The sequence below is a fragment of the Protopterus annectens genome, chromosome 8.part0 (assembly GCF_019279795.1).
Source record: "Protopterus annectens isolate FY-2018-M chromosome 8.part0, PAN1.0, whole genome shotgun sequence".
Classification (NCBI taxonomy): Eukaryota; Metazoa; Chordata; order Ceratodontiformes; family Protopteridae; genus Protopterus; species Protopterus annectens.
Genome location: NC_056741.1, coordinates 1,250,163,203 through 1,250,188,935, shown reverse-complemented (window position 1 = coordinate 1,250,188,935; position 25,733 = coordinate 1,250,163,203). Strand labels below are relative to the sequence as shown.

General features: G+C 44.9%; 1 protein-coding gene across 2 annotated transcripts in view; it reads left to right on the top strand.

The window, feature by feature from the left end:
• Positions 1–25,733, top strand: part of LOC122809337 — a 2,116,265-nt gene that overhangs the window by 1,053,295 nt on the left and 1,037,237 nt on the right. For both annotated transcript variants that reach the window (XM_044080743.1, XM_044080744.1), the window contains exon 10: positions 9,630–9,755. In XM_044080743.1, coding sequence (XP_043936678.1) covers positions 9,630–9,755 — 126 coding nt within the window. The remainder of the gene's footprint in view (positions 1–9,629; positions 9,756–25,733) is intronic.

The window sequence follows — 25,733 nt, the reverse complement described above, 5'->3', positions numbered from 1 at the left end:
TCACTACCACTTGTATAAGGCTTATGCTGCAGACCCAGCAACCATTTCTCAGGGCCCTAAAGGTGTTGCAGCTGCCTCTGCCAAAAACCCACTACCATCTGAAAGAGAATCTAGAGCATTAGAGAAATGGGGTAAAAAGGTTTATACATCTACTCTTTCTGCCAGGGCTTTAAACTGTCAATTTCACATGATACAGTACCAAGAATTTTTGTTAGATCAGCTGAATAAAAAGCTGGCCTCTCCTGAACCTTTAGACCGTAAGTACCTTCAGGATTTGGTACACAATTCTCAGCAAGTCAGTAATCATTTCTTAAAATGTGGCTATGATGCACTGGAGGCTTCATTTAGATCAGCTATGACTGGAGCAGTGATTCGAAGGCATGCCTGGTTAAAAGAACAATCCTTACCAGACCATGTTAAGTCTAAACTCCTGGATGCCCCTATGGAGAAACAAAGTTTGTTTGGCTCCCCTGCACAGGAGGTTCTAAAGAAAGTGGAAGAAAAAGCAAAATCTGTCCAAACAGTCAAGGATTTTTTGCAGGTCCAACCTCCGAGGTTTAGCAGAAATTGGCCTTCAAAGAATTGGTCCTTTCCAGACACCTCCAGACCACAGAGAGGCAGAAATAGACGCCCAAGAGGCAGAGGTCAATCTAGGGGTGCCTACAGGGGTCGTCAGTGGCAACCTGCCAACCAAAGAAGTGCCGCCACAGCTGCGACTGCAACCACTTCTACAGGACAGACACAATGACTTGGCTCTGATTCCGCCTACCAGGGAACAACTGGAAGCACCCTTGGGCGGAAAGCTAGCTTTATTCTCAAGAAATTAGCATTGTATTACAGGAGACAAATGGACTTTACAAACAATAGACAAGGGCTACAGGTTTCACTTCCACACTACCAAAAAAGAGAGGAATGCCAAACCTACCAAGCCAGAAATCAGAGGCTCTAAAACAAATCATCAGTTTACTAAGGATGAGAGCAATAGAAAAGGTACCATCTATGGAACAAGACCAAGGATTTTACTCCAGACTATTCCTTGTACCAAGAAAAGAAAATCAATGGAGGCCTATTCTCGATTTGTCCACACTGAACACATACCTCATTGTTCCAAAATTCAAAATGCTGACCCTACAGCAACTTCTTCCCATGTTGGGCAAGGAGTCTTGGCTGGTGACTCTAGATCTCAAGGAGGCATACCTGCACGTCCTATACGACCAGATTGCAGAAGACACCTCAGATTTCTTGCAGGATCAGAGCATTATCAATTCTCAGCATTGCCCTTTGGCTTATCTACTGCGCCCAGAGTATTCACGAAATGCCTGGCATCAGTAATTGCTCATTGCAGGCTTCAGGGAATTCAAATCTACCCATACCTGGACGACTGCCTAATACAAGCGGACAACAAGACAAAAATTAATAAAGGATTTGGCCAATGTCATGCAACTGCTGCAAGCCTTGGGATACACAGTCAACATACAAAAATCAAGACTAGTGCCATCCCAAAGGATAACATTTTTGGGTGCAGAACTGGACACAATAACTCAGATGGCTTTTCTCACAGAGGAAAAACAAAAGCAACTACCACTCTATTTCATGGCATTAACAAGACAAACTCAGCTTACTGCAAGGAAAGTCCTGCAGGCCCTGGGTTACACGGCATCCTGCATAATATTGATCCCACATGCCAGGCTGCATATGAGAAAGTTACAATGGTACGTAAGGAATGTATGGTCTCAACACAGACAGTCTAGAAGCCCAGATACCAATCATTCCATGTCTGAAAAAAGAATTCCTGTGGTGGACTCAGGCCTGTCAGATAAACAGAGGATTGCCTTTCCACAAACCACATCCAAGGCAGACCATCACCACGGACGCCTCAGACCTAGGCTGGGGGGCACACATGGAAGACAAGTGTATCCAAGGCCTATGGTCACAAGACCAGCTGAATCTACACATAAATCTAAAGGAGATGCTGGCAGTGAAACATGCAATCGAGGCATTCAGACCATTCATCCAGCAAGGACACCTGCTGATAAGGACGGACAATACCACAGTCATGTGGTACATCAACAAACAGGGAGGCACACATTCATACCCTCTATGCCGGATGGCAATGGACTTGTGGAACTTGGCCCAGAATCTCAACATCCAACTGCAGGCCAGATTTGTACCAGGAAAAGAGAATTCACTAGCAGACAGCTTAAGCAGGACTACCACGGATGCTCACGAATGGATGCTGCATCCAGATATTTTCAAACTCATAACAAAGAAATGGGGAATGCCAGAGATAGACCTGTTTGCCTCCCCACACAACTACCAACTGAAGAAATTCTGCTCAAGAGTATACCACCCACTTGCCTGGAGGGTCGACTCCCTTTCTTTCAGCTGGAAGGACCTGACAGTATATGCCTTTCCACCTCTTCCTTTGATGTACAAAGTTCTACTGAAGATCAGAGAGGAACAGCCAGAGGTAATTCTGATAGCTCCAGACTGGCCAAGGCAACATTGGTACCCGCTACTGAGAAGCATGTCTCGGACGCATTCATGGCATCTACCTCTATGTCCTTTACTTCTAACGCAGAACAATTACAAGACCCTGCATCCAAACTTAAAAACACTGCAGCTAACTGCTTGGAAAATTGCATAAAACAAAACCAACTTGATTTATCTCGGAGGGTTAAGGACATTATCCTGGAGGCTCGCAGACCCTCCACAAGGAAAACGTATTCAGCCAAATGGAAAAGATTCCTCATTTGGAGTGCAGAAAAGGGAGAAAATGTCACACTAGCAAACCTAGCACACATCCTGGAATACTTAGCAGAACTGTTCCACAATGGCCTGTCCTATTCTTCCATTAAGATAATGCATCAGCAATTTCAGCAGAGTACAACATGGATCCTCCTGTCTTCTCTCATCCTCTCCTCAGACAATTTTTGAGAGGGATCACAAATGTAAAGCCTCCAAGGAAACCACCTTTGCCTGCATGGGATCTCAATTTTGTGCTAGAAAAATTAACACTTCCCCCTTTTGAACCAGCAGCAACAGCAGACTTACAGTTCTTATCTTGGAAAACTGCCTTCCTGCTAGCAATCACTTCAGCAAGAAGGGTATCTGAGTTACAGGCATTAATGGCAGTGGAGCCTTTCCTTATCTTCCATCAGGATAGAGTGTCTCTGAGAACCAATCCTACTTTTATGCCAAAGGTGGTATCCAGGGTATCCTTGAACCAAGCCATACATTTACCTACATTCTTCCCCAACCCAAAGAACGGGGGAAAAACTACTACACACCTTGGATGTACACAGACAACTGCGCTACTATCTGGACAGAACCAAGGCCAGCAGAAAAGCTGACCAGCTTCTGGTAGCATATGCAACAGGAGTGCAAGGAAAAGCAATTTCAAAACAGACAATCTCAAAATGGATAGGAAATTGCATTTGATTCTGCTACTCATTTCATGGAAAGACAACTCCTGAAAATATCGGGCCTCACTCCACAAGAGCTACAGCCACCACTACAGCTTTCCTACGAGGAGTGGCTACCAAAGGCATTTTAGAAGCTGCTACTTGGAGCTCCGTGCATACATTTGCCAAGCATTATAATCTTCCTTTATACTCCAGATCCCGAGCAGGTTTTGCAACTGCTGTTTTACAAGGGATCTTAACTACACCATCATTATCTTAGTGCCTCCTCCCCCAGTTTGGCTATGGTATTCTACCCATTTGTTATGACTGCAGATGCATCCTTGAAGGACATAGTACAGTTTTGTACCTACCATAAATGTAGATGTCCGATAGGTATGCATCTGCAGTCAGGATTACCCACCCTCCTTCCCCTCTGTGGTATTCCTAGGGTACTTACCCCTCTTTTAGCTAGCTGGGGGAATCTATTATGGTGTATTTGTTTGTATGTATATATGTATATATATTTTGCTTTCAACTGTTTGGAATTATTTGCATTTATCCAAATTTAGCCTTCCTAGAGGGCACCTGGCATCTGGGGCAAGAAACACTGAGGAAAATGGCGTCGGCTGATGCCTTTATACCCCAGCAGCTATGACGTCGGGTGAAGTGCGACATCAGCCGAGGCCAGACCCAGACTTTGGAATCCGGCCGACCGAAGGGCTGCCTGAGGCAGGACAACCCATTTGTTATGACTGCAGATGCATACCTATCGGACATCTACATTTATGGTAGGTACAAAACTGTACTTTTTGGGGGCTGTTGACATCTGGGGCAAGAAATACTGATGTAATGGCGTCGGCTGCATGTTTTATACCCCTGACGTCATAGAAGAGGCGATAGCATCCGACGCAGAAATCCCAAGACTTTGGTATTTGGGCCGACTGAGGGCTACCGGTAGGCAGATAACCCAAGTGTGATGACTGCAACAGTGAATACACTTGAATGTCTACATTTATGGTAAGTGTACACAACTGTACTTTGCTTATGGTGGTGAAGAAATTTAAACCAAAGGCTCAGTAGTGCTTTCATGTTACTCTGCTGGGAACAACTATGACTTGCAATTTTGCATCGTCAAGGCACATACAGTCATTGTTAGGCCTCGGAAACCGTTTGAAAATGGGACTGGTTTAATTTAATGCAGAATTCCACCATGTAAGCACGTGTAACAATGAAAATTTCGCACAGACCATTTTTTCTGACTATGCTGATCTTTTTGAAGACAAGTTAGGCAAACTCCCAGTTGTGTATTCCATGAAGTTAGACCATGAAGTAAGCCCTGTCATCAGACCAGCACAGAAAGTTCCAGTAGTCCTGCAAGGCAGAGTCAAAGCTGAACTAGACAGAATGGTATGTCTTAAGAGTAATTTGTGCAATAAATAAACCAACTGAATGGGTATCCTCCATAATGGTAGCTCATAAGAAAAGCTTAGATGATAGTTGAATATGTATTGAAAAGCACTAAAGCGATCTCATCATCCAATGCATACAGTCAAAGAAGTTGTTGCTGTTATGCCTAATGCCACTGTTTTTATTGTCTTAGTTGCAAAAAGTTCATTTTAGCAAATTTTGCTTGACCGAAAGTCTTCATTGCTAGCCAGTTTCAGTGCACCATTTAGAAGGTACAGATTTTTGAGAATGCCATTTGGGATAAATTCTGCCAGTGAAGTCTTTCAACATGTGATGGAACATTTTTTTCTGGCTATCCATGTGCTATTATAGTAGTAGTTGATGATTTAGGAGGCAGTGGTGAAGTCAAACATGATAGAAACATCAGAAAAGTTAAGGAATGTGCTTGTGAACTGAATCTTAAGCTGAATCTTCAAAAATGCAAATTCAGGCTAGAAGTTGTTACTTATGTGGGTCATTTGGTTACTACTTCAGGCTTATGGCCAGATACTTCCAAGCGATTTACAATTCTTGCAATGCTAGCTCCAGAGGAGGTCACCACCTTACAATGTTTTCTTGACATGGCCAGTTATTTGGGCAAGTTCATTCCAGATTTGAGTGAGCTTTCAGCACCTCTAAGAGAGCTGAGACGCAAAGATGTAACCTGTTCCTGGTTGGAACAATACCAAAGAGCATTTCATGTCCTGAAACAGAAAATTGCCAGTCCATCCACCTCAAGATATTATGATGTTCACAAAGCTGTAACGTTTTCTTGTGATGCATTGAAGATGTTCTTCGTGTTTCACTGTTGCAGTCATTACATTTGGGTAATCTCCTGCAGGTTGCCCTCAGTCGGCCTGAATAACGAAGTCTTGGGTCCTGCTTCGGTTGCTGTCTCCTCTTCCATGATGTCAGGTCGTCAAAACATGCAGTCGACACAATTTTAATCCGTCTTTCTTGTCGCGCGGTGCCCGAAGCAGAAGCAGTTTGCAAGTGCCAGTCAGCAGACTACTGAAATTTTCACTTTCGAGTTTCAGAACCGAAGTCTTCAAACTAAAGCCAAGTACCCCGTTGGGGGAAACTTTTTCTTGCTCTTACTTGGGGAAATTATTTCTTGCTCCTTACCAATGTCAGTAAAAGTTAATAATTGCATTACTTGTGGGAAGCAAATACCTCATAAGGATTTTCATTTGTACTGTATACCTTACCTAGGCCCTGACCACAATGTGCCTTGCTGTCGGTTTTGTGCTAAATTTAACCAACGCACTATTAAGCGTCCGTATATTTTTGCTTCTAAATATTTTGGTTCAATGTTTAACTACCCTGAAATGTCGTCTGTTAGCAATCCGACTACTGGAGTTCGCAAAAAACGTAAGGAAAAAGACAGACCGTCGAGGTCCAAAACAGACTAAGCTTCTAAGCCAGTCGCCGGTACTCAGTGAGGCGCTTTCGCAGCCCCTGATGCCCTCTACTTTTGAGTTGCTGGCCTCTACCGAGACCCTTTCGGAGTCCGGTATGCCGCGAGATTCGCAAAGTATTGAACCCGTGGATGTCTCTCCCTTGTATGGGTCTGGAGCCGCTGAGCAGGCACCGGCTTCTGGGGGTGTTTTCAGGTCTCAACATTTTCATATTAAACAGACGCCATCAACAAAAACAAGGTCAAAAACAACTTCTATGTCTAAAACAAACGATGCATGAGCCACGTGCTCAGGCCCCTATGCCAAAAAACAAATGATCAAAATGGCTGAGGACTTAATTACCTTGATCAGGGGTTCCCAACCCCCCCCTGCTAATAGGCCTAGGCAAGGCACTGATTATGAATCTTCAGATCAGGTTTCCATTTCTTCCGATTCTTCTTCTGATCAGGAATTTTCTATTCCACCTTATGAGGATTCTGATGCAGAGGAATCCATCCCATCTGCATCTCCTCCTGAGGATTACTCTTTTGGTGAGACTTTACATACATTTTCACTGGGAGAGTCAGGATTTTTCTGAATCAAAAAAGAGGCTTAGGGATTTCCTGCTTCCTCAGCATAGGCCTTTGGCAATACCTCCTGTGGATGATGTGTTCTCTGCATCAAGCTTGGCTCCTGATTCCTTGCTTCTGGCTCCTAGTAAGCCAGACAGATATTACAGGGTTCCTGACTCCCACACATTTATTTTCAAAAATCCTGCTGCTGATCCTGAGACTATTTCTCAGAGTCCCAAGGGTGTTCAGGCCTCTACAGCCAAAAATCCTGCCCCTTCTGATAGAGATTCCAGGGTGCTGAATAGATGGGGTAAGAAGGTTTATACGTCTGCAACCTTGGCAATTAGGGCTTCAAACTGCCAGTTTCATATGCTTAAATATCAACAGCATGTTATGGGTTTACTGAAACAGAAAATTATGTTGATTTCTGGTTGTGTGGAAAACAGAGTTACAGGATTTATTGCATGCAGCTGAACAGGCTGGAAAGCATACTTTGCAATGTGGTTTTGATTCCTTGGACGCCTCTTGCAGGGCCGCCGTTACTAGATCTGTGATAAGAAGGCATTCCTGGCTCAAGGAACAAAATCTGCCTGGTCATGTTAAAGCTAAACTGTTGGATGCCCCTTTACAGCATGATACTCTGTTTGGTAATAAGGCAGAAGAGGTTTTAAAGAAAATGGAAGACAAAGCTAAATGTATGCAAACTGTAAACGATTTCTTGCAAGTACAGTCACCCAGGTTCAGTAGGCACTGGCCTACTAAACATTGGTCCTTTCCTGTGTCCAGGCACTCAAAAGGCTCTAGATATCAATCACAGGGATCTTACAGGTCAAAGCAATGGGGTGCCTCCACCTCCAAATCTGGAGGTGGTAAAGCACAACCCTACAGTCAGCAGTCTCAATGACTTTCCTCTACCATCTCCAAGCACCTTAACTTTTGGCAGCCCTCTTGGGGAGAAAACTAGCACTTCATGCTCAAAATTGACAGTTAATTACCTAAGACAAGTGAGTATTAAACATAGTATCCCAGGGGTACAGATTTAATTTCCATACTTTGCCAGTTCCAAACGGATGGCCGAATCTACAGATCCCTGAAAATCCTCAAGAAGAGCATTCCCCAGTGACTGTCCCTGTTGCTAAGCCCAGTTGTACTTATTACATTACGAAGTCAGGTCGTATCTCAAGACCTAATCCCAAATACTCAGTAACCTGGACATGATTGTTAGTGTGTATATATTTGTATAATTTTCATGCTCATATAATTCATTGTTTATTTGCATGACAAACTAGTCAGAGGGAGACTGTAGATGAGTGTGTGTATGTACCTTTGAGTTATTCCAGTCTCGTATAAATACAGAACACATGGTAGCAAGAGTGCATAAGCATGCATGTGTGTAGTAGTCACTTCGTTGAAGTTTGTATCCATTCTCCCTCTTTGTGTTTATATGTAATAAATTACTTTGGTGAACACCCAGTCTCATCATCTTATTTGAAGACACAGGATAAGCGACACTCCTGACACTGTGCATTGGGGTTGAGTTGAATTTGATGAATTTGCACATGTAGCTGCAGTATTACATTGAAAAAATAAGACCTTGGCAATTTAGTCAACTTTGTGTCCTTATTGCCAAGCAGGGAGAGTAGGCTTGTATCATTGCAAAGTTAATTGGAATGGCTGGCTTACTGCATAGTATTTTGTTATGATAATCATGGCAAAATTCAGAAGAGATGGATTAGGGCTCACTGTACAGTAACAGTGTTTGAGCAGCTTAGCTTAGAATGTCTTGAGAAACGGCCATTTGGACCAGTGTATATCCATTTTTCAGTCTGCAAAAGCTAGGGGCTCAGTTTAGGAGCAAGTCAGGCTTTGTCATTGTTATTTATGCAGGACATGCTTTTGTTTGAAAGCTCTTATATATATTTTTTTGGTGGGGGTAGGGCTAATCTACTTTCCTGCTTTTCCTCTAGGTAATACTCCTCCGGCAGTTATAATGTTGATTGCTTGCATTGGTATGCTTACCTTAATTGTACTTATAATGGAAAGATTCCACTTTCTTGTCAGAATAGACTGTCTTATTTTGCCTGGAGGTGGAGGAAGGAACATTTGAAGGGGTCATCTGTCTTTCCTTTGTAGAAAGGAGGGAGCCCTGGTCCATCTACCACCATTGGCTATTTACTAGATGGAAGATGTCTGTATTGGAACTCTCCAGTTGAGATCTTTCTAGGACCTCCAGGGTTATAATCTGTTACTTGTCCCATAATCAAAAAGGTGAAATCTTTGGGTACCCCCTCAGCTAGATAAAGTGAAGACAACTGGGCATTTCATGCCATCCATCCTAAGCGCAATTTCTGGTGAGGTAACGTGCAGAAAACTCAACAGACTGCTCTCCCTTTTATAGCTGTATACCCTGGGGAAAAAGGAGGAGTTCAGCCCTAGTGTAGAACTTTCAAAGCTTTGTAACTGTGGTCTGAAGGATGTATGTCTACTGGTTGCCAGTTACTTTTGGGTAATGAATGCTACTGATGCAGTGCTTATTCCATTTAGTCACCACTTTTCTATGCTTTATGGTATATGCTCTTTATGTCCTTTGAGCAAATGCCATACATTTTTATGATTGCTACAGTTATGGCTTGATCTTGGCTCTCTAGCTGCTAGTCTTCACCCAGTTTATTTGTTACAAGATTTGTTCTGCAGCCGAAGACCAAACTGTCGGTTTGAATTCTTTGATGTACTTTTCATTCTTCCTCACTTCTAGATAAATGTATATATTGTAAGTTAAATGTTAATTTTCCCCCCTAATTTTCTTGTAGTTACAAAGCGAAAACGAAAGTCTAAAAGCAAGAAAAGAAAATCAGAAACAGATGCAAAGGATGAAACCGATGCAAAGGATGAGGAGGAGGAAGAGGAGGAAGACGACTCTGGAGATGGTCAGACAGGTGATTATAATGAAGATGTAGCTGATAAGAGTAGCAGGTTGAACAGTCAAATATTACAAGATTGTTTATTTCATTCACAGAGTAGGTTATGTTATCCATAGTGGAAACTTATCTGTAGTGGACATAAGTCATATGGTGAATGCTAGCAAAGTGTTGTTGAATTTGCAAGTTGTTGAGTGTTTTGGATGCATTCAAGAATATTGCAAGAAGAAATCCATGCAACTTGTACTACTAAACATTTTTGGAGCCACCACAGAGATGGTCCAAATCCACCTCAGTTGGAAACGCAGTTAAGGACAAATCTCCTATGATGCCTCACACAATACTCTTGTAAGAGGGAATTCTCCTATTTTCTTTCTTCAGGTCTTCCTTATGCTTCATCCCTTCTTCTTTTGGCTGCTCCCGTTAGGGGTCACCACAGCAGATCAACTGTCTCCATTTCTTCCTGTCCTCTGCATCTTGCTCTCACACCAACCACCTGCATGTCCCCTCTCACCACATCCATAAACCTTATCTTAGGCCTTCCTTTTTTCCGGTTACCTGGCAGCTTCATTCTTAGCATCTTTTTTCCAATATACTCTGCATCCCTCCTCAGCACATGTCCAAACCAGTGTAATCTTGCCTCTCTGGCTTTGTCTCCAAACCTTCCAACCTGGGCTGACCCTCTAATATATTTATTCCTAATCCTGTCTATCCTTGTCACACCCAGTGCACATCTTCAACTCTGCCATGTCAAGCTCAGACTCCTGCCTGCCTTTTTGTCATTGCCACTGTCTCCAACCTATATAACATAGCTGGTTTCACTATCCTCTTGTAGACCTTCCCTTTCACTCTCACTGGTACTGTCACAAATCACTCCTGACACTCTTCTCCACCCACTCCATCCTGCCTGTACTCTCTTCTTCACCTCTCTTCCACACTCACTATTACTCTGAACTGTTGATCCCAAGTACTTAAACTCATCCACCTTTGCCACCTCTACTCCCTGCATCCTCACCATTCCTCTATTCTCCCTCTCATTCACACACATATATTCTGTCTTAGTCCTGCTAACCTTCATTCGTCTTCTCTCTAGAGCATATTTCCACCTCTCCAGGGTCGTCTCCACCTGTTCCCTACTCTCACTACAGATCACAGTGTCATCTGCAAACATCATCGTCCACGGGGACTCCTGTCTGATCTTGTCTGTCAACCTGTCCATCACCATTGCAAATAAAAAGGGGCTCAGAGCTGATCCTTGATGTAATCCCACCTCCACCTTAAACGCACCCGTCACTACCACCGCAGACCTCACCGCTATTGCACTACCCTTGTACATATCCTGTACCACTCTTACATACTTCTCTGACAATCCAGACTTCCTCATACAATACCACAACTCCTCTCTAGGCACCCTGTCACATGCTTTCTCTAAATCCACAAAGACACAATGCAACTCCTTCTGACCTTCTCTGTATTTCCCCAATAACACTCTCAGAGCAAACATTGCATCTGTAGTGCTCTTTCCTGGTATGAAACCATATTGCTGATCACTAATCATCACCTCCCTTCTTAACCTAGCTTCCACTACTCTTTCCCATAACTTCATGCTGTGACTGATTAGTTTAATCCCTCTGTAGTTACTACAGTTCTGCACATCACTCTTATTCTTAAAAATCTGTACTAAAATGCTTTTTCTCCATTCCTCTGGCATCCTCTCACTTTCCAAGATTTCATTAAACAATCTAGCTAAAAACTCCACTGCCATTTCACCTAAACACCTCCATGCATCCACAGGTATGTCATCTGAACCAACAGCCTTTCCGTTCTTCATCCTCTTCATAGCTATCCTTATTTCCCTTCTTGCTAATCCACTGCATTTCATGATTCACTATTCGCACATCATCCAACTTTCTCTCCCTCTCATTCTCTTCATTCATCAACCCCTCCAAGTACTCTTTCCATCTTCATGCTTTCCTTATGCTTCATCCCTAAAATCCATTAAATTCTTCCAAAGTACTTTAGTGGATTGGGAATCTGTAATGAGAGCTTTTCTCAGATGTAGATTGAGCTCTGGGCATTATCCTGTCTTCCTTTACTACCTAGATGGATTTGGTTGACCACCATCACCACTGTTAGCTCCTTCCCCAATCCTAGTCTCTGCATTTGTAGGTTTGGAGCTGCTGTTCCTCCTGGATCCTTTTTTGCAGCACAGTCTACTATTCTGGATCTGGTGTTGAAAATTTTGTATCCAACTTAGTGCCAACCCCTTAGACTTCAAGTTCTTCTCAGATTGGAATGCTTGAATTGCCGTCTATGGCAGTGTCAGCAATTTTGTATCACTTATAACAGTTTCTTCTGTTGGAGTCCATGGATTTTTGTGGCCACAGTACTGATTTCCAACTGTAGACCATCTTTCCTTTGTATCAGGGCTCCTGTCTTGAGCACCGGCCACCTCTGCTTTGGTGGGGAAGGAGTCCGTCCTGAGCATGGCTCCTTCTCTGCAGATGGATTCCTGATGTTCTTCGTGTTTCACTGTTGCAGTCATAACTATAGGGTGTTCCTGCTGGCAGGCAGCCCGAGGTCGACCAGAATTCCAAAGTCTGGGTCCGGCGTCGACTGTACCAGCAAGTACCCTGACGTCAGAAAGCAGAGATATAAAGCTGACAGCCGACGCCATCTTCTCCAGTCTTTCTTGCCATGTGGTGGAAAGCAGCTCGCAAGTCGTTGGTTGGCGCATTCAGGACAACGTGCTTTGATTGTCGTCGGTCCGAAGTTTTCTACTTCTCTTCTCAAGCTAAGTACCCCGTTGGGGAAACTTTTTTCTTGCTCCTCCGATGTCAGATAAAGTTAATAATTGTATATTGTGTGGAAAACAAATACCTCATAAAGATTTCCACTCTTACTGTCTACCTTGCTTAGGCCCTGACCACGACGTTTCTTGCTGTCGGTTCTGTGCCAGGTTTAATTCTCGCACTATCAAGCATAGGTACGATTGGGCCTTGAATTATTTCGGTAGACGATTCAATTCTAGGATGTCGTCGGATACTTTACCGACAACTGGAATTCAAAAGAAACGCAAGGACAAGGATAGGCCTCCGAGGTCCAAACAAGATACTTTGCAACCGGAGCCAGCTTCGGGTTCGGCGGTCGTCAGTGAGGTGCTTTTGCAGCCCCTGTCGTCCGACACTTTGGAACCGATGGCCGACACGGACTCCCATGGGGAGCCTTCTAGGCCTAGTATTTTATCTGTTGCAGGACCTTCGGACGTCGCTCCTTCATATGGGTCCGGAACCGCTGTGCAGGTACCGGCTTCTGAGGGGGTTTTCAGGCCTTCTCATATCACTATTTCTACAAAGGCAAAGTCAAAGACTCCTGTTAAACCAAGGGTTTCTTCTCAAGCTTCCTCGGATACAGCTCCCAAGTCCCAGACGCAATTACTACGGATGGCTGTAGATTTACTGACAATGATTAGGGGTTCTCATCCTCCAGAAAAAAGGCCTAGACAGGATATTCCTTATGATTCATCTGATCAGGCTTCTGTGTCTTCTGTTTCTTCCTCTGACTAGGATTATTCTTTTCCTCCTTATGAGGATTCTGATGCAGAGGACTCTATTCCCTCTGCTTCTCCCCCTGAAGATTTCTCTTTTGGGGAAACCTTACATGAGATGAGGGAGCATTTTCATTGGGAAGGTCAGGATTATTCTGCTTCCAAGAAGAGACTTAGGGAATTTCTCCTTCTCCCTCAACACAGACCTTTGGCAATTCCTCCTGTACTTGATATTGTGGATGATGCTTTTTCTGAAGCTAACCTGAATCCTGATTCCTTGCCGCCTGCTCCTTCTAAGCCTGATAGATTTTACAGAGTCCCTGACTCCCATCAATTCTTGTTTAAGAACCCTTCTGCTGATCCTGAAACCATTTCTCAGGGTTCTAGGGCTGCTAAGGCCGCTTCATCTAAAAATCCTATTCCCTCTGAAAAGGATTCTTGTGCCTTGGACAGGTGGGGCAAAAAGGTTTACACTTCTGCTACTCTTTCTATTAGAGCTTTAAATTGCCAGTTTCACATGTTCAAGTATCAGCAATTTCTTTTGTCTGTTTTAAAGCAAAGGCTCTCTACCTTTCCTGCATGTGCAGAGGACAAGGAATTACAGGATGTATTGCATGCAACTGAACAAGTTAGCAAACATAGTTTACATTGTGGTTTTGATGCCTTTGAAGCTTCTTGCAGGGCTGCAGCCTCTGGTACTGTTATCAGGAGACATGCTTGGCTTCGTGAGCAGAATTTACCTGAGCAGGTTAAGGCTAAACTATTAGATGCCCCTGTTCAGCATGATGTTTTATTTGGATCCAAGGCTGAGGAGGTTATTAAAAAGATGGAAGAAAAAGCAAAATCTATGCAGACTGTTAAAGATTTTTTACAAGATGTCCTTCAAGAATGCAACTGCAGTCATAACATATGGGTTGTCCTGCATCAGGCAGCCCTCGGTCGGCCGGATTCAATAGTCTGGGTCCGAAGTCGGCTGATGCCCCATTTCTCTCCGACGTCAGAGCGGCTGGAGTACATAAGCATCAGCCGACGCCATTTTCTTCAGTCTTTCTTGCCGTGCGGTGCCCGAAGCAGAAGCAGTTCGCAAGTGCCGGTCGGTCAGCTCCTGTATTCTTCGAATCCGAAGTCATCAGAAAAGCTAAGTACCCCGTTGGGGACCTTTCTTGCCTCAGCCGATGTCAGAAATTACTGAAAAAGTTAACAATTGTCTGTCTTGTGGTAAACAAATACCTCATAAGGATTTCCACTCTTACTGTCTTCCTTGCCTTGGCCCAGGCCACGACGTCTCGGCCTGTGTCGCCTGTGCTCGCTTCAATAAGCGCACTCTTAGACGCCGGGCGGAGTTCGCTGAAGACTTTTTCGGCGATAAATTTGCTTATGCAATGCCGTCGGAACTTCCGACATCGCAGACTCCTAAGAAACGAAAAGACCGGGACCGACATCCTCGGCCTGCGTCTTCCACCGACTCCACGCCAAAACCTACCACGAGTGCTCCGGTTCCCCCTGAGACAGTTATTTCACCGCTCCGAACCGAAGACACCGCTTTACCGATACCGGAGGCCACACCGACGCCAGTTATAAATTTTCCTCCGGGTACTGAAACCGAGGAAATGCCCGAGACCATTGCTGTAGATAAGGTCACTCCTGCACGTGGAGCTGCTAGGCCTCCTATGGCCATGTCTGTTAAGGCCTAAACACGTGCTAAGGCAGCCAGCAAGACCAAGCACCTTACTATTAAGGCCTTACCTCAGCCTACTCCTGAAACACAAATCATGACTATGGCCGCAGACTTAATTTCCATGATTAGAGGTTCACAGGCCCATCCTGAGAGAGGATCCCAGCCTCCTCCTGATAAGAGGCCCCGGGTTGAACCCTCTGACCCTATCCCTTCAGATGAAGATTCTGAGGACTCTGTTCACTCCGATGGCCAGGAAGAGCCCTTCCAGACCTATGAGGACTCTGATGCAGAGGATTCCATCCCCTCGGCCTCCCCTCCTGAGGATATTTCTTTTGGGGAAGTTCTGCATACCATGAGGGAACATTTTAAGTGGCAAGGCCAGGAATACTCTGATTCCAGAAAGCGCCTTCGAACCTTCCTTAAAAAGCCCCAACACAGGCCCCTGGCTATACCTCCTGTGCTTGATGTTTTGGATGACCTATACTCTGACTCCAGTGTTACCCCGGATACTCTTCCTCCTGCCCAGCCAAGCCAGACAGATATTATAGGGTCCCAGAAACACATTCTCATTTCTTTAGGGCCCATGCTGTTGATTTAGAAACTATTTCTCAGGGACCTAAAGGGGTTTCAGCATCCACCTCAAAAAATCCCTTGCCTTCCAACAGGGAAGCAAGGTCATTAGAGAGATGGGGGGAAAAACGTCTACACCTCCACTACTTTATCTATGAGAGCTCTGAATTGCCTCTTTCATATGTTTCAATATCAGGATTACCTGTTAGATGATTTACAGAAAACATTGGCCTCTCCTGAACCTTTAGACAGGAAGTCTTTTCAGGAAGCTGTACATAATTCTCAGCAAGTCAGCAATCACTTTCTGCAGTGTGGATATGATGCATTGGAAGCTTCATGTAGGGCAGCTATGACAGGGGCGGTCATTCGTAGACATGCATGGTTATAAGAACAACCTCTACCAGATCATAAGGCAAAACTTCTTGATGCACCTTTGGAAAAGAACAAGCTTTTTGGTACTAATGCTAAAGATGTGTTAAAGTCCATCGAGGAAAAAGCAAAATCAGTTCAGACGGTCAAAGATTTCCTCCAGGTTCAGCCACCCAGATTCAGCAGGAATTGGCCTTCTAAAAACTGGTACTTTCCTAATCCTGAAAGATTTCAAAGGGGTAAAAACAGGCGTGGCCGAGGAAGAGGACAATACAGAGTATCTTACAGGGGACGACAATGGCAACCAGCAAACCAAAGAAGTGACACGGGGGGTCTCCCCTGCCCCACAGGGACAATCTCAATGACTTTCCTCTACTTCCGCTGACCAAGGAGCAAATAGAAGCGCCCTTGGGCGGAAAACTATCTCTGTTTTCATACAATTGGCACAGATTGACAAAGGACAAATGGATTTTGGACATTATAGACCAAGGTTACAGGTTCCACTTCCATACCTTACCAAGAAAACAAGGCATGCCAAACCTACCACAAAACCAGAGGGCAGAGGCTATCAAGCAAATTTCTCTGCTTGCTCAGATCAAAGCAATAGAAAGAGTTCCACAACAAGAACAAGGCCAAGGGTTTTACTCAAGACTGTTCCTTGTTCCAAGAAAAGAAACTCAATGGAGACCAATACTGGATTTGTCCGCATTAAACACTTTTCTCATAGTACCAAAGTTCAAAATGCTGACGTTACAGCAACTCCTTCCCATGCTGGGCAAGGGGTCTTGGCTGGTCACTCTGGACCTCAAGGAGGCATACCTGCATGTCCCTATCAGACACAGTTGCAGAAGATACCTCAGATTTCTTGCAGGGACAGAGCATTATCAATTCTCAGCATTGCCGTTTGGCTTATCTACTGCGCCCAGAGTGTTCACGAAAGTCCTGGCATCAGTAGTGGCACACTGCAGACTCCAGGGGATTCAAATATACCCCTACCTGGATGACTGCCTGATACAAGCAGACAACAAACAAACCTTGATAACAAACTTGGACTATGTAATTCAATTACTACAGGCCTTGGGATACACACAGTCAACATTCAAAAATCAAGACTACTGCCATCCCAACAGATTATTTTCCTGGGAGCCAAACTGGACACAAACACACAAATGGCCTCCCTCACAGAAGAAAAACAAGAGCAGTTACCAGACTACTTCAAAGGCCTAGCAAAGCTCTCCCAGCTGACTGCAAGGAAAATTCTGCAGGCCCTGGGGTTCATGGCATCCTGCATTCTTCTGATACCTTTGGCAAGACTTTATATGAGAAAGCTGCAATGGTACTTTAAAAGCTTATGGTCACAACACAGCCAAAGCCTAGAGGATGTAATCCCACTTATTCCATGTCTGCAAAGAGAATTCTTGTGGTGGGCTCAAGCAAGTCAGTTAAACTAAGGCATGTCTTTCAGCATACCTCAAGCAGGTCAAATCATTACAACAGACTCCTCAGATCATGGATGGGGGGCGCACATGGAGGACATATGCATCCAAGGGCAATGGAACCCAAGGGAAAGGCATCTGCACATAAATCAAAAAGAGATGTTGGCAGTGATGCGTGCAATCGAGACTTTCGAAAAATCACTTCAACAAGGACATTTGCTAATAAGGACAGACAACACCGTGGTTATGTGGTATATAAACAAGCAGGGAGGCACTCATTCTTATCCCCTCTGCATATTAGCAATGATTCTTTGGGAAAAGTCCCGGAGCCTGAAGATCCACTTACAATCCCAGTTTGTGCCAGGCAAGGACAATGTTCTGGCGGACAAGCTGAGCAGAAATTTCTGGGATCCACACGAATGAATGCTGCATCCTCACATTTTCTCACAAATAACAAGGGCATGGGGAAGACTGGACATAGATCTCTTTGCTTCTCACCTGAACCGTCACCTGGAAAGGTTTTGTACAAGAACTCCCCATCCTCTAGCCTGGAAAAAGGATGCTCTCTCCTTCAGCTGGAATTCCCTAACAATTTATGCATTCCCTCCTCTACCACTGCTGACCAAGGTGATACTGAAGATCAAAGCAGAATGACCAACAGGCATTTTGATAGCTCCAGACTGGCCAAGGCAGCACTGGTACCCATTGCTGTTGAGCATAACTCGGACCAAGCCGTGGCCTCTGCTTCTAACCCAGCACAATTACAGGACTGTTCATCAAAACCTGCAAACATTGCATCTGACAGCCTGGAGGTTACCATAACTTCTTCCGATATCTCCCTTTCCAAAGAAGTTCAAGAGATTCTACTGGAAGCACGCATACCTTCCGCCAGAAAGACCTATTCAGCCAAGTGGAAGAGATTCATCATCTGGAATGCCAACAAGGGTCAGGATGCAACAGTATTGAGCATACCTCAGATATTAGAGTACTTGGCAGAATTGTTTCATATTGGTCTCTCATATTCTTCCATAAAGATCCACGCTTCAGCAATCTCAGCAAAATACAGTTGTGATCCACCTGTGTTCTCACATCCCTTGCTAAGACAGTTTCTAAGAGGGATAAAGAATATCAAACCTCCCAGAAAACCACCAGTACCTGCATGGGACCTCAATTTCGTCTTGGAAAAATTAACTCTTCCCCCCTTTGAACCAGCAGCATCTGCAGAAATGCAATTTCTCTCCTGGAAAATGGTTTTCCTATTGGCAGTAACATCAGCAAGAAGAGTCTCGGAGATACAGGCACTCATGGCAGTACCTCTTTTTCTCATTTTTCATCAGGACAGAGTCTCCCTAAGGACCAATCCTTCTTTCATGCCAAAAGTAATTTCCAGGGTGTGTCTAAATCAAGCCATTCACCTGCCTACATTCTTCCCCAATCCTCAAAACAAGGGGGGAAAGCTGCTGCATACTTTGGACATACACAGACAACTACACTACTACTTGGACAGAACAAAGACCACCAGAAAGTCTGACCAACTGTTCGTAGCCTATGCTGCTGGAGTTCAAGGAAAAGCAATATCCAAACAAACAATTTCAAAATGGATTGGACACTGCATCAGATTCTGCTATTCCTTTCATGGAAAAGGTGTGCCAGCCAATATTAGGTCACACTCCACCAGAGCTATAGCCACATCCACAGCTTTCCTAAGAGGAGTGGCTACAAAGGACATTCTAGAGGCTGCTAGATGGGGCTCCGTGCATACATTTACCAAGCACTACAACCTGCCTTTACACTCCAGATCCCGACCAGGCTTTGCTTCAGCAGTCCTGCAGGGCATTATAGCTACACCATCCCTTTATTAGTTCCAACCACCCCCAGCTTGGCTATGGTATTCAACCCATATGTCATGACTGCAGTTGCATTCTTGAAGGACATAATACAGTTTTGTACCTACCATAAATGTAGATGTCCGATAGATATGCAACTGCAGTCGGATTTTCCCTCCCTCCTACCCCTCTGTAACTTTCCTTTAGGGTCCACTACCCCTATCCCTATTAGCTGGGGGTACCTTTTATGGTGTATCTGTTTATTACTGTTGTGCATGTCTGGAATTGTTTATCCATTCACCAAATTTAGCCTTCCTTGGAGGGCACCTGGCATCTGGGGCAAGAAACACTGAAGAAGATGGCGTCGGCCGATGCCTTTATACTCCAGCCGTTGTGACGTCGGAGAGGAGGCGACTCTGGCCGACGCCGGACCCAGACTTTGGAATCCGGCCGACCGAGGGCTGCCTGAGGCAGGACAACCCATATGTCATGACTGCAGTTGCATATCTATCGGACATCTACATTTATGGTAGGTACAAATCTGTACTTTTCTCTTGTTCCCCTGCAGAAGGTGTTCCTTTTTGTAAAGTTTTCAAATTAAAGATACAGGATCTTGGCCATCTGACCTACTTTCTTAGGATAAGGAAGTGCTCTTCGAAGCATACAACTTTTCCTCTTTTACCTATTGGGTGGTCCCTTCTGTTGATGATGTTATAGATTTGGTCTCCAGTAGACCATGGCAGGAACTAGATATTACAGAAGCTGTCCCCAGGAAACCAACTGAATTGCTGTGTGCGTGTACATATAGGCAGCACTTGCTCAAAAGTCTAATACTGAAAAACACTTGATGGAGGATTCCTCCACTGTCCATCCTTCTAATAGTACAGAGTGATAGGATGGGAAAGCAAGCCTACACCTGATATCTTTGCCCTGAGGGCTTTAAATTTTGTAACCTGTATGAGCTTGTTCCAGAGGGACCTTTTTAATCAGGCCATGGCTACTTTAGGGCAGCCTATGAAGCAGGAGTGAACCAAGCAACTTGCAAGGCCACACTAAATGCCATGTTTAACATCATAAATCTTTCCATGCAGGTCATCTGTAATGCAGCTTGATGGAGTAGCTAGGGCTGCAGACCCAGACTTAACTATGAGAACCTATGGCTGGTTGTGTCTGATTTCTGTGGACATTAAGGTGCTCCTTGCTAATGATCACTTTTCTAAGTCTTTCCACTTTAGACAGTCAGTGAAAGAGAAAATCTCGAGGTGTGAGCAGGATGGGAAAATGCAGTTTGTCATGGGAATCAAATTTGAGAGTCTTCAGACATTTTAACAGGAATCAGAAGGGTTCCAAATCCCTATGCATTAAAAGATTCCAGTGCCAATCTTTTGATTCTTCTTTGGTCAGTGGTGACTGTGACAGAGTTCCCCCATTCAGTGGATGCTGACGCAAGGGTTGCAAAGGTCTGCTGAGTCAGGGTTAGAAACTCTTTCAAAGAAAGGCTAGCCCAGCATTCCTGAAGGTCATGCAGACTGGCTTTCTCTGGAGGCAGTTGAGGTCACTATGCATGCATCTTTCTGTGTTAATGGTCATCATGCAGTTCAGCTGGGAGTAATATATCATATCCAGGGGCTTTCTATACCCTTTTCCCAGAAACTTATTTCCATAAAATCCGCAATTACCTGACTTTTCACCCCTACCAGAAGTCAGTGACTATATGGAAGGTTTCTTCTCTCTTCAAAAGAGCCATTTTGAAGGCTTGTCATTTATTTATTTTTATTTAACATTTGTTTACCATGAAAGTCCAACTGGGACAGAGCCCATTTTCAGAGGAGGCCCAGGGAGAAACATTCCAGACGCATGTCTTTTTGGATATGGAAGGAAACCAGAACACCTGGAGGAAGCCCATGTGAACACAAGGAGGGCATGCAGACTCCACACACAAGCCACTCTAGTTGAGAATCAAACAGGAGAACCTCTTGCTGTTGGGAAACAATGCTAACTGCTGCACCAGTGTGCCACCCATCCCACCAAATCAGAGAGGGTCAGCAATTTACTCAAGATTTATTTTTGTTCCAAGGAATAACAAGTACCTCAGGCCAATTCTGGATCTCTGCCCTAAATCTTTAAAGTCAGGGTTTTCAAATAAGAATGGTCTTGGTATCCACGATTTTGGTGTGACTAAATGCAAATGACTGGATGTGCTCCATAGACATCCAAGCCACCTACCTCCTCACAAAACTTGCAGAGGAGTTCAGGATGTTTTTACACTTTCAGATCGGTGCCTATCACTAGAAATTCAGATCCATATCATTCTGTCTCATCACATCCTTTGAGTGCTTACCAGGGTCAGGGCAGTGGTGGCAGCTCATCTGTATCTTATTGGATCGTTGCGTTTCCATGCCTGAACGATCATCTTGACACAGCGACCAGAGAAGCCCTTTTAGAAGATGGACGGTTACAGCTTGCCTATCCTTAGGTATGTCTGTAAACTAGCAGGAATTGCAGCTTCAGCCTCCCCAGTAAATTTGCTTTATTGTATGCCATGTAGACACAGTGTCTTGCTGAATATGTTTTTAGTGTTTCACTGTTGCAGTCATCACACATGGGTTATCTAGCAAGTGGTAGCCCTCAGTCGGCCTGAATACCAGAGGCTTAGTATTTTTGCGTCAGTGCTATCACTCCAGGACTGACATGTCGTCAGTGGTGTAAAAACAGGGAGCCCGATGCCATTACATCCGTCTTTCTTGCCGAGGAGTCCGAATCTGAAACAGTTCGCACGAGTGCCAGTCGGCCGCTACCTGAGTTTTCATTTCCGAAATTGAAGTTGAAGTCTTCTAAAGCTAAGTACCCCATTTGAGATCCTTTTTTCTTGTTCTAACCGATTTCAGAAAAAGTTAACCATCTCGCCTGTGAAAAGCAAATACCACACCAAGCTTTCCATTCTTACTGCGTCACCTGTTTAGGCCCAGACCACGACGTCCCTGGTTGCTGGTTTTGTGCTTTGTTCAATGCCCGAACTATACTTCGTCGGGCCCTTATCGTAGCTAAATACTTTAGCTCTCTATCTCCATATTCTGAGATCACTTCGGTAAGCCATCCTACTACCGATCTTCCGAAAAAACGTAAGGTTAAAGACATAGGCAGACCGCACAGGTCCAAAACTGCCGACGATGCTGCTTCCGTTAAGCTAGTTGCCAGTTCACTGATACTCAGTGAGGCACTTCTGCAGTTTCTGATGCCAGCTTCGATGGATTCTCAGGCCACTACCGAGACCCGTTCAGAGTCCGGTATGCCGCAAGACTCTTCTTTGACTACGGAACCTGCAGGCACCAGCTTCTGAGTAAGTTCTTCGCACTATGACACAAACAGATGACTTATTTCGGGTCTAAAGTTCTTTCTAAAACTACCGAGTTTCTAAGGCCCAGAGTATGAACTACACCTAAAAAAATGACCCAACCTCAAGCGCCTGCTTCCATCCCTTAGTCTCAGATGCTTAAAATGGCAGAAGACCTTATATTGCTGATTAGGGGAAGCCAGCCTACCCCTGCTAAAAGAAAGAGAGACTTGTCCCCAGCAGCTTTATCTGACCAAGAATCCGACGACTCTGAGGTTTCTGATTATGAAGACATGTCTTTATCTGCTTGAGGATTCAGTTGCAGAGTAATCCATTCCTTCTGCCTCTCCTCCAGAGGATTTTTCTTTTGGTGAAACCCTACATACCTTGAGAGAGTATTTCCATGGGGAATGCCAGGATTATCCTCCGCTCAGAAAGAGACTCGGGGAATTTTTAGATTTACCACAGCACAGACCCTTAGCTATTCCTCCTGATGTTCATCGTGCATACAGCTGCAGTCATAACAGATGGGTTCTCCTGCCATCAGGCGGGTCCTCGGTCGGCCGAATTCCAAAGTCTAGGTCCGGCGTCGGTTGTCGTCGCTTCTTCCCTGACGTCAGCGTGACAGGGGTATAAAAGAACCAGCCAACGCCATTTTCTTCAGTCTTTCTTGCCGTGCGGTGCCCGAAGCAGAAGCAGTTCTCAAGTGCCGTTCGGCCAGCTCCTGCAATTACGAAAATTTAGAAACTGAAGTCTTCTTAAAAGCTAAGTACCCCGTTGGGGAAACTTTTCTTGCCTCAGACCGATGTCAGACAAAGTTAATAATTGTATTTCTTGTGGGAAGCAAATACCGCATAAGGATTTCTATTCCCTCTGTAATGTCCTTCAAGAATGCAACTGCAGTCATAACATGTGGGTTGTCCTGCCTCAGGCAGCCCTCGGTCGGCCGGATTCCAAAGTCTGGGTCCGACGTCGGCTGATGTCGCATTTCTCTCCGTCAGAGCGGCTGGAGTACATAAGCATCAGCCGACGCCATTTTCTTCAGTCTTTCTTGCCGCGCGGTGCCCGAAGCAGAAGCAGTTCGCAAGTGCCGGTCGGTCAGCTCCTGTATTCTACGATACCGAAGTCATCAAAAAAGCTAAGTACCCCGTTGGGGACCTTTTCTTGCCTCAGCCGATGTTAGAAATTACTGAAAAAGTTAACAATTGTCTTTCTTGTGGTAAACAAATACCTCATAAGGATTTCCACTCTTACTGTCTCCCTTGCCTGGGCCCAGACCACGACGTCTCGGCCTGTGTAGCCTGTGCTCGCTTCAACAAGCGCACTCTCAGGCGCCGGGCGGAGTTCGCTGAAGATTTTTTTGGCGATAATTTTGCTTACACCATGCCGTCGGATCTTCTGACATCGCAAACGCCCAAAAAGCGAAAAGACTGGGACAGACACCCTCGGCCCGCGTCTACCACCGACTCCACGCCAAAACCTAGCGCGAGTGCTCCAGTTCCCTCTGTGACAGTCTCTCCACTGCTCCGAACCGAAGACACCGCATTACCGACGACTCCGATTCCAGACATTACTTCGACGCCAGTTATAGATTTTCCTCCGGATACCGAAACCGAGGAAATGCCCGAGACCATTGCTGTAGACAATGTCACTCCTGCACGTGGAGCTGCCAGGCCCCCTATGGCCATGTCTATTAAGGCCTACACTAGGGCTAAGGCAGCCAGCAAAACAAAGCATATTACTTCTAAATCCTTACCTCAGCTGACTCCAGAGACGCAAATTATGTCCATGGCTGCTGATTTAATTTCCATGATTAGAGGTTCACAGGCCCATCCTGAGAGAGGATCCCAGCCTCCTCCTGATAAAAGGCCCCAGGTTGAACCCTCTGACCCTACTCCTTCAGATGAAGATTCTGAGGGCTCTGTCCGCTCTGATAGCCAGGAAGAGCTCTTCCAGACCTATGAGGACTCGGATGCAGAAGATTCCATCCCCTTGGCCTCCCCTCCTGAGGATATTTCTTTTTGGGAAGTTCTGCACACCATGAGGGAACATTTCAAGTGGCAAGGTCAGGAATATTCTGATTTTAGGAAACGCCTTAGGACTTTCCTTAAGAAGCCTCAGCACAGGCCCTTAGCTATTCCTCCTGTACTTGATGTTCTGGATGATTTGTATTCTGACTCTAGTGCTACCCCTGATTCTCTTCCTCCTGCTCCAGCCAAGTCAGACAGGTATTACAGGGTCCCAGAAACTCATTCCCATTTATTCAGGGCCCACACTGCTGATTTGGAAACTATTTCACAGGGGCCTAAAGGAGTTTCAGCCTCCACCTCATAAAATCATTTGCCCTCCAACAGGGAAGCTAGGTCATTAGAGAGATGGGGCAAAAAGGTTTACACATCCACTACCTTATCCATGAGAGCTTTAAATTGCCTTTTCCATATGTTACAATATCAGGATTATCTGTTAGAAGATTTACAAAAAATATTAGCCACTCCTGATCCTTTAGACAGGAAGACTTTGCAGGATGCTGTACATAACACTCAGCAAGTAAGCAATCACTTCCTGCAGTGTGGATATGATGCACTGGAAGCTTCATGTAGGGCAGCTATGACAGGGGCAGTCATTCGTAGACATGCTTGGTTAAAAGATCAACCTCTACCAGATCATGTAAAAGCAAAACTTCTGGATGCACCTTTGGAAAAGAACAAGCTTTTTGGTGCAAATGCTAAGATGTGTTAAAGACCATCGAAGAAAAAGCAAAATCAGTGCAGACTGTGAAAGATTTTCTCCAGGTTCAACCCCCCAGATTCAGTAGGAATTGGCCTTCAAAAAACTGGTCCTTTCCTAATCCAGAAAAGTTTCAAAGGGGTAAGAACAGACGTGGCCGAGGAAGAGGCCAATACAGAGGCCCTTACAGGGGACGACAATGGCAGCCAGGAAACCAAAGAAGTGACACAGGGGTTTCACCTGCCCCACAACCGCAATCTCAATGACTTTCCTCTACTACCGCCTACCAGGGAACAACTAGAAGCTCCCTTGGGCGGGAAATTATCTCTGTTTGCAGAAAACTGGCACAGACTGACAAAGGACAAATGGATTTTGGACATTATAGACAGAGGGTACAGGTTTCCTTTTCATACCTTACCAGGAAAACAAGGCATGCCAAACCTGCCACAAAATCAGAGGGCAGAGGCTATCAAGCAAATCACTCTGCTGACTCGGATGAAAGCAATAGA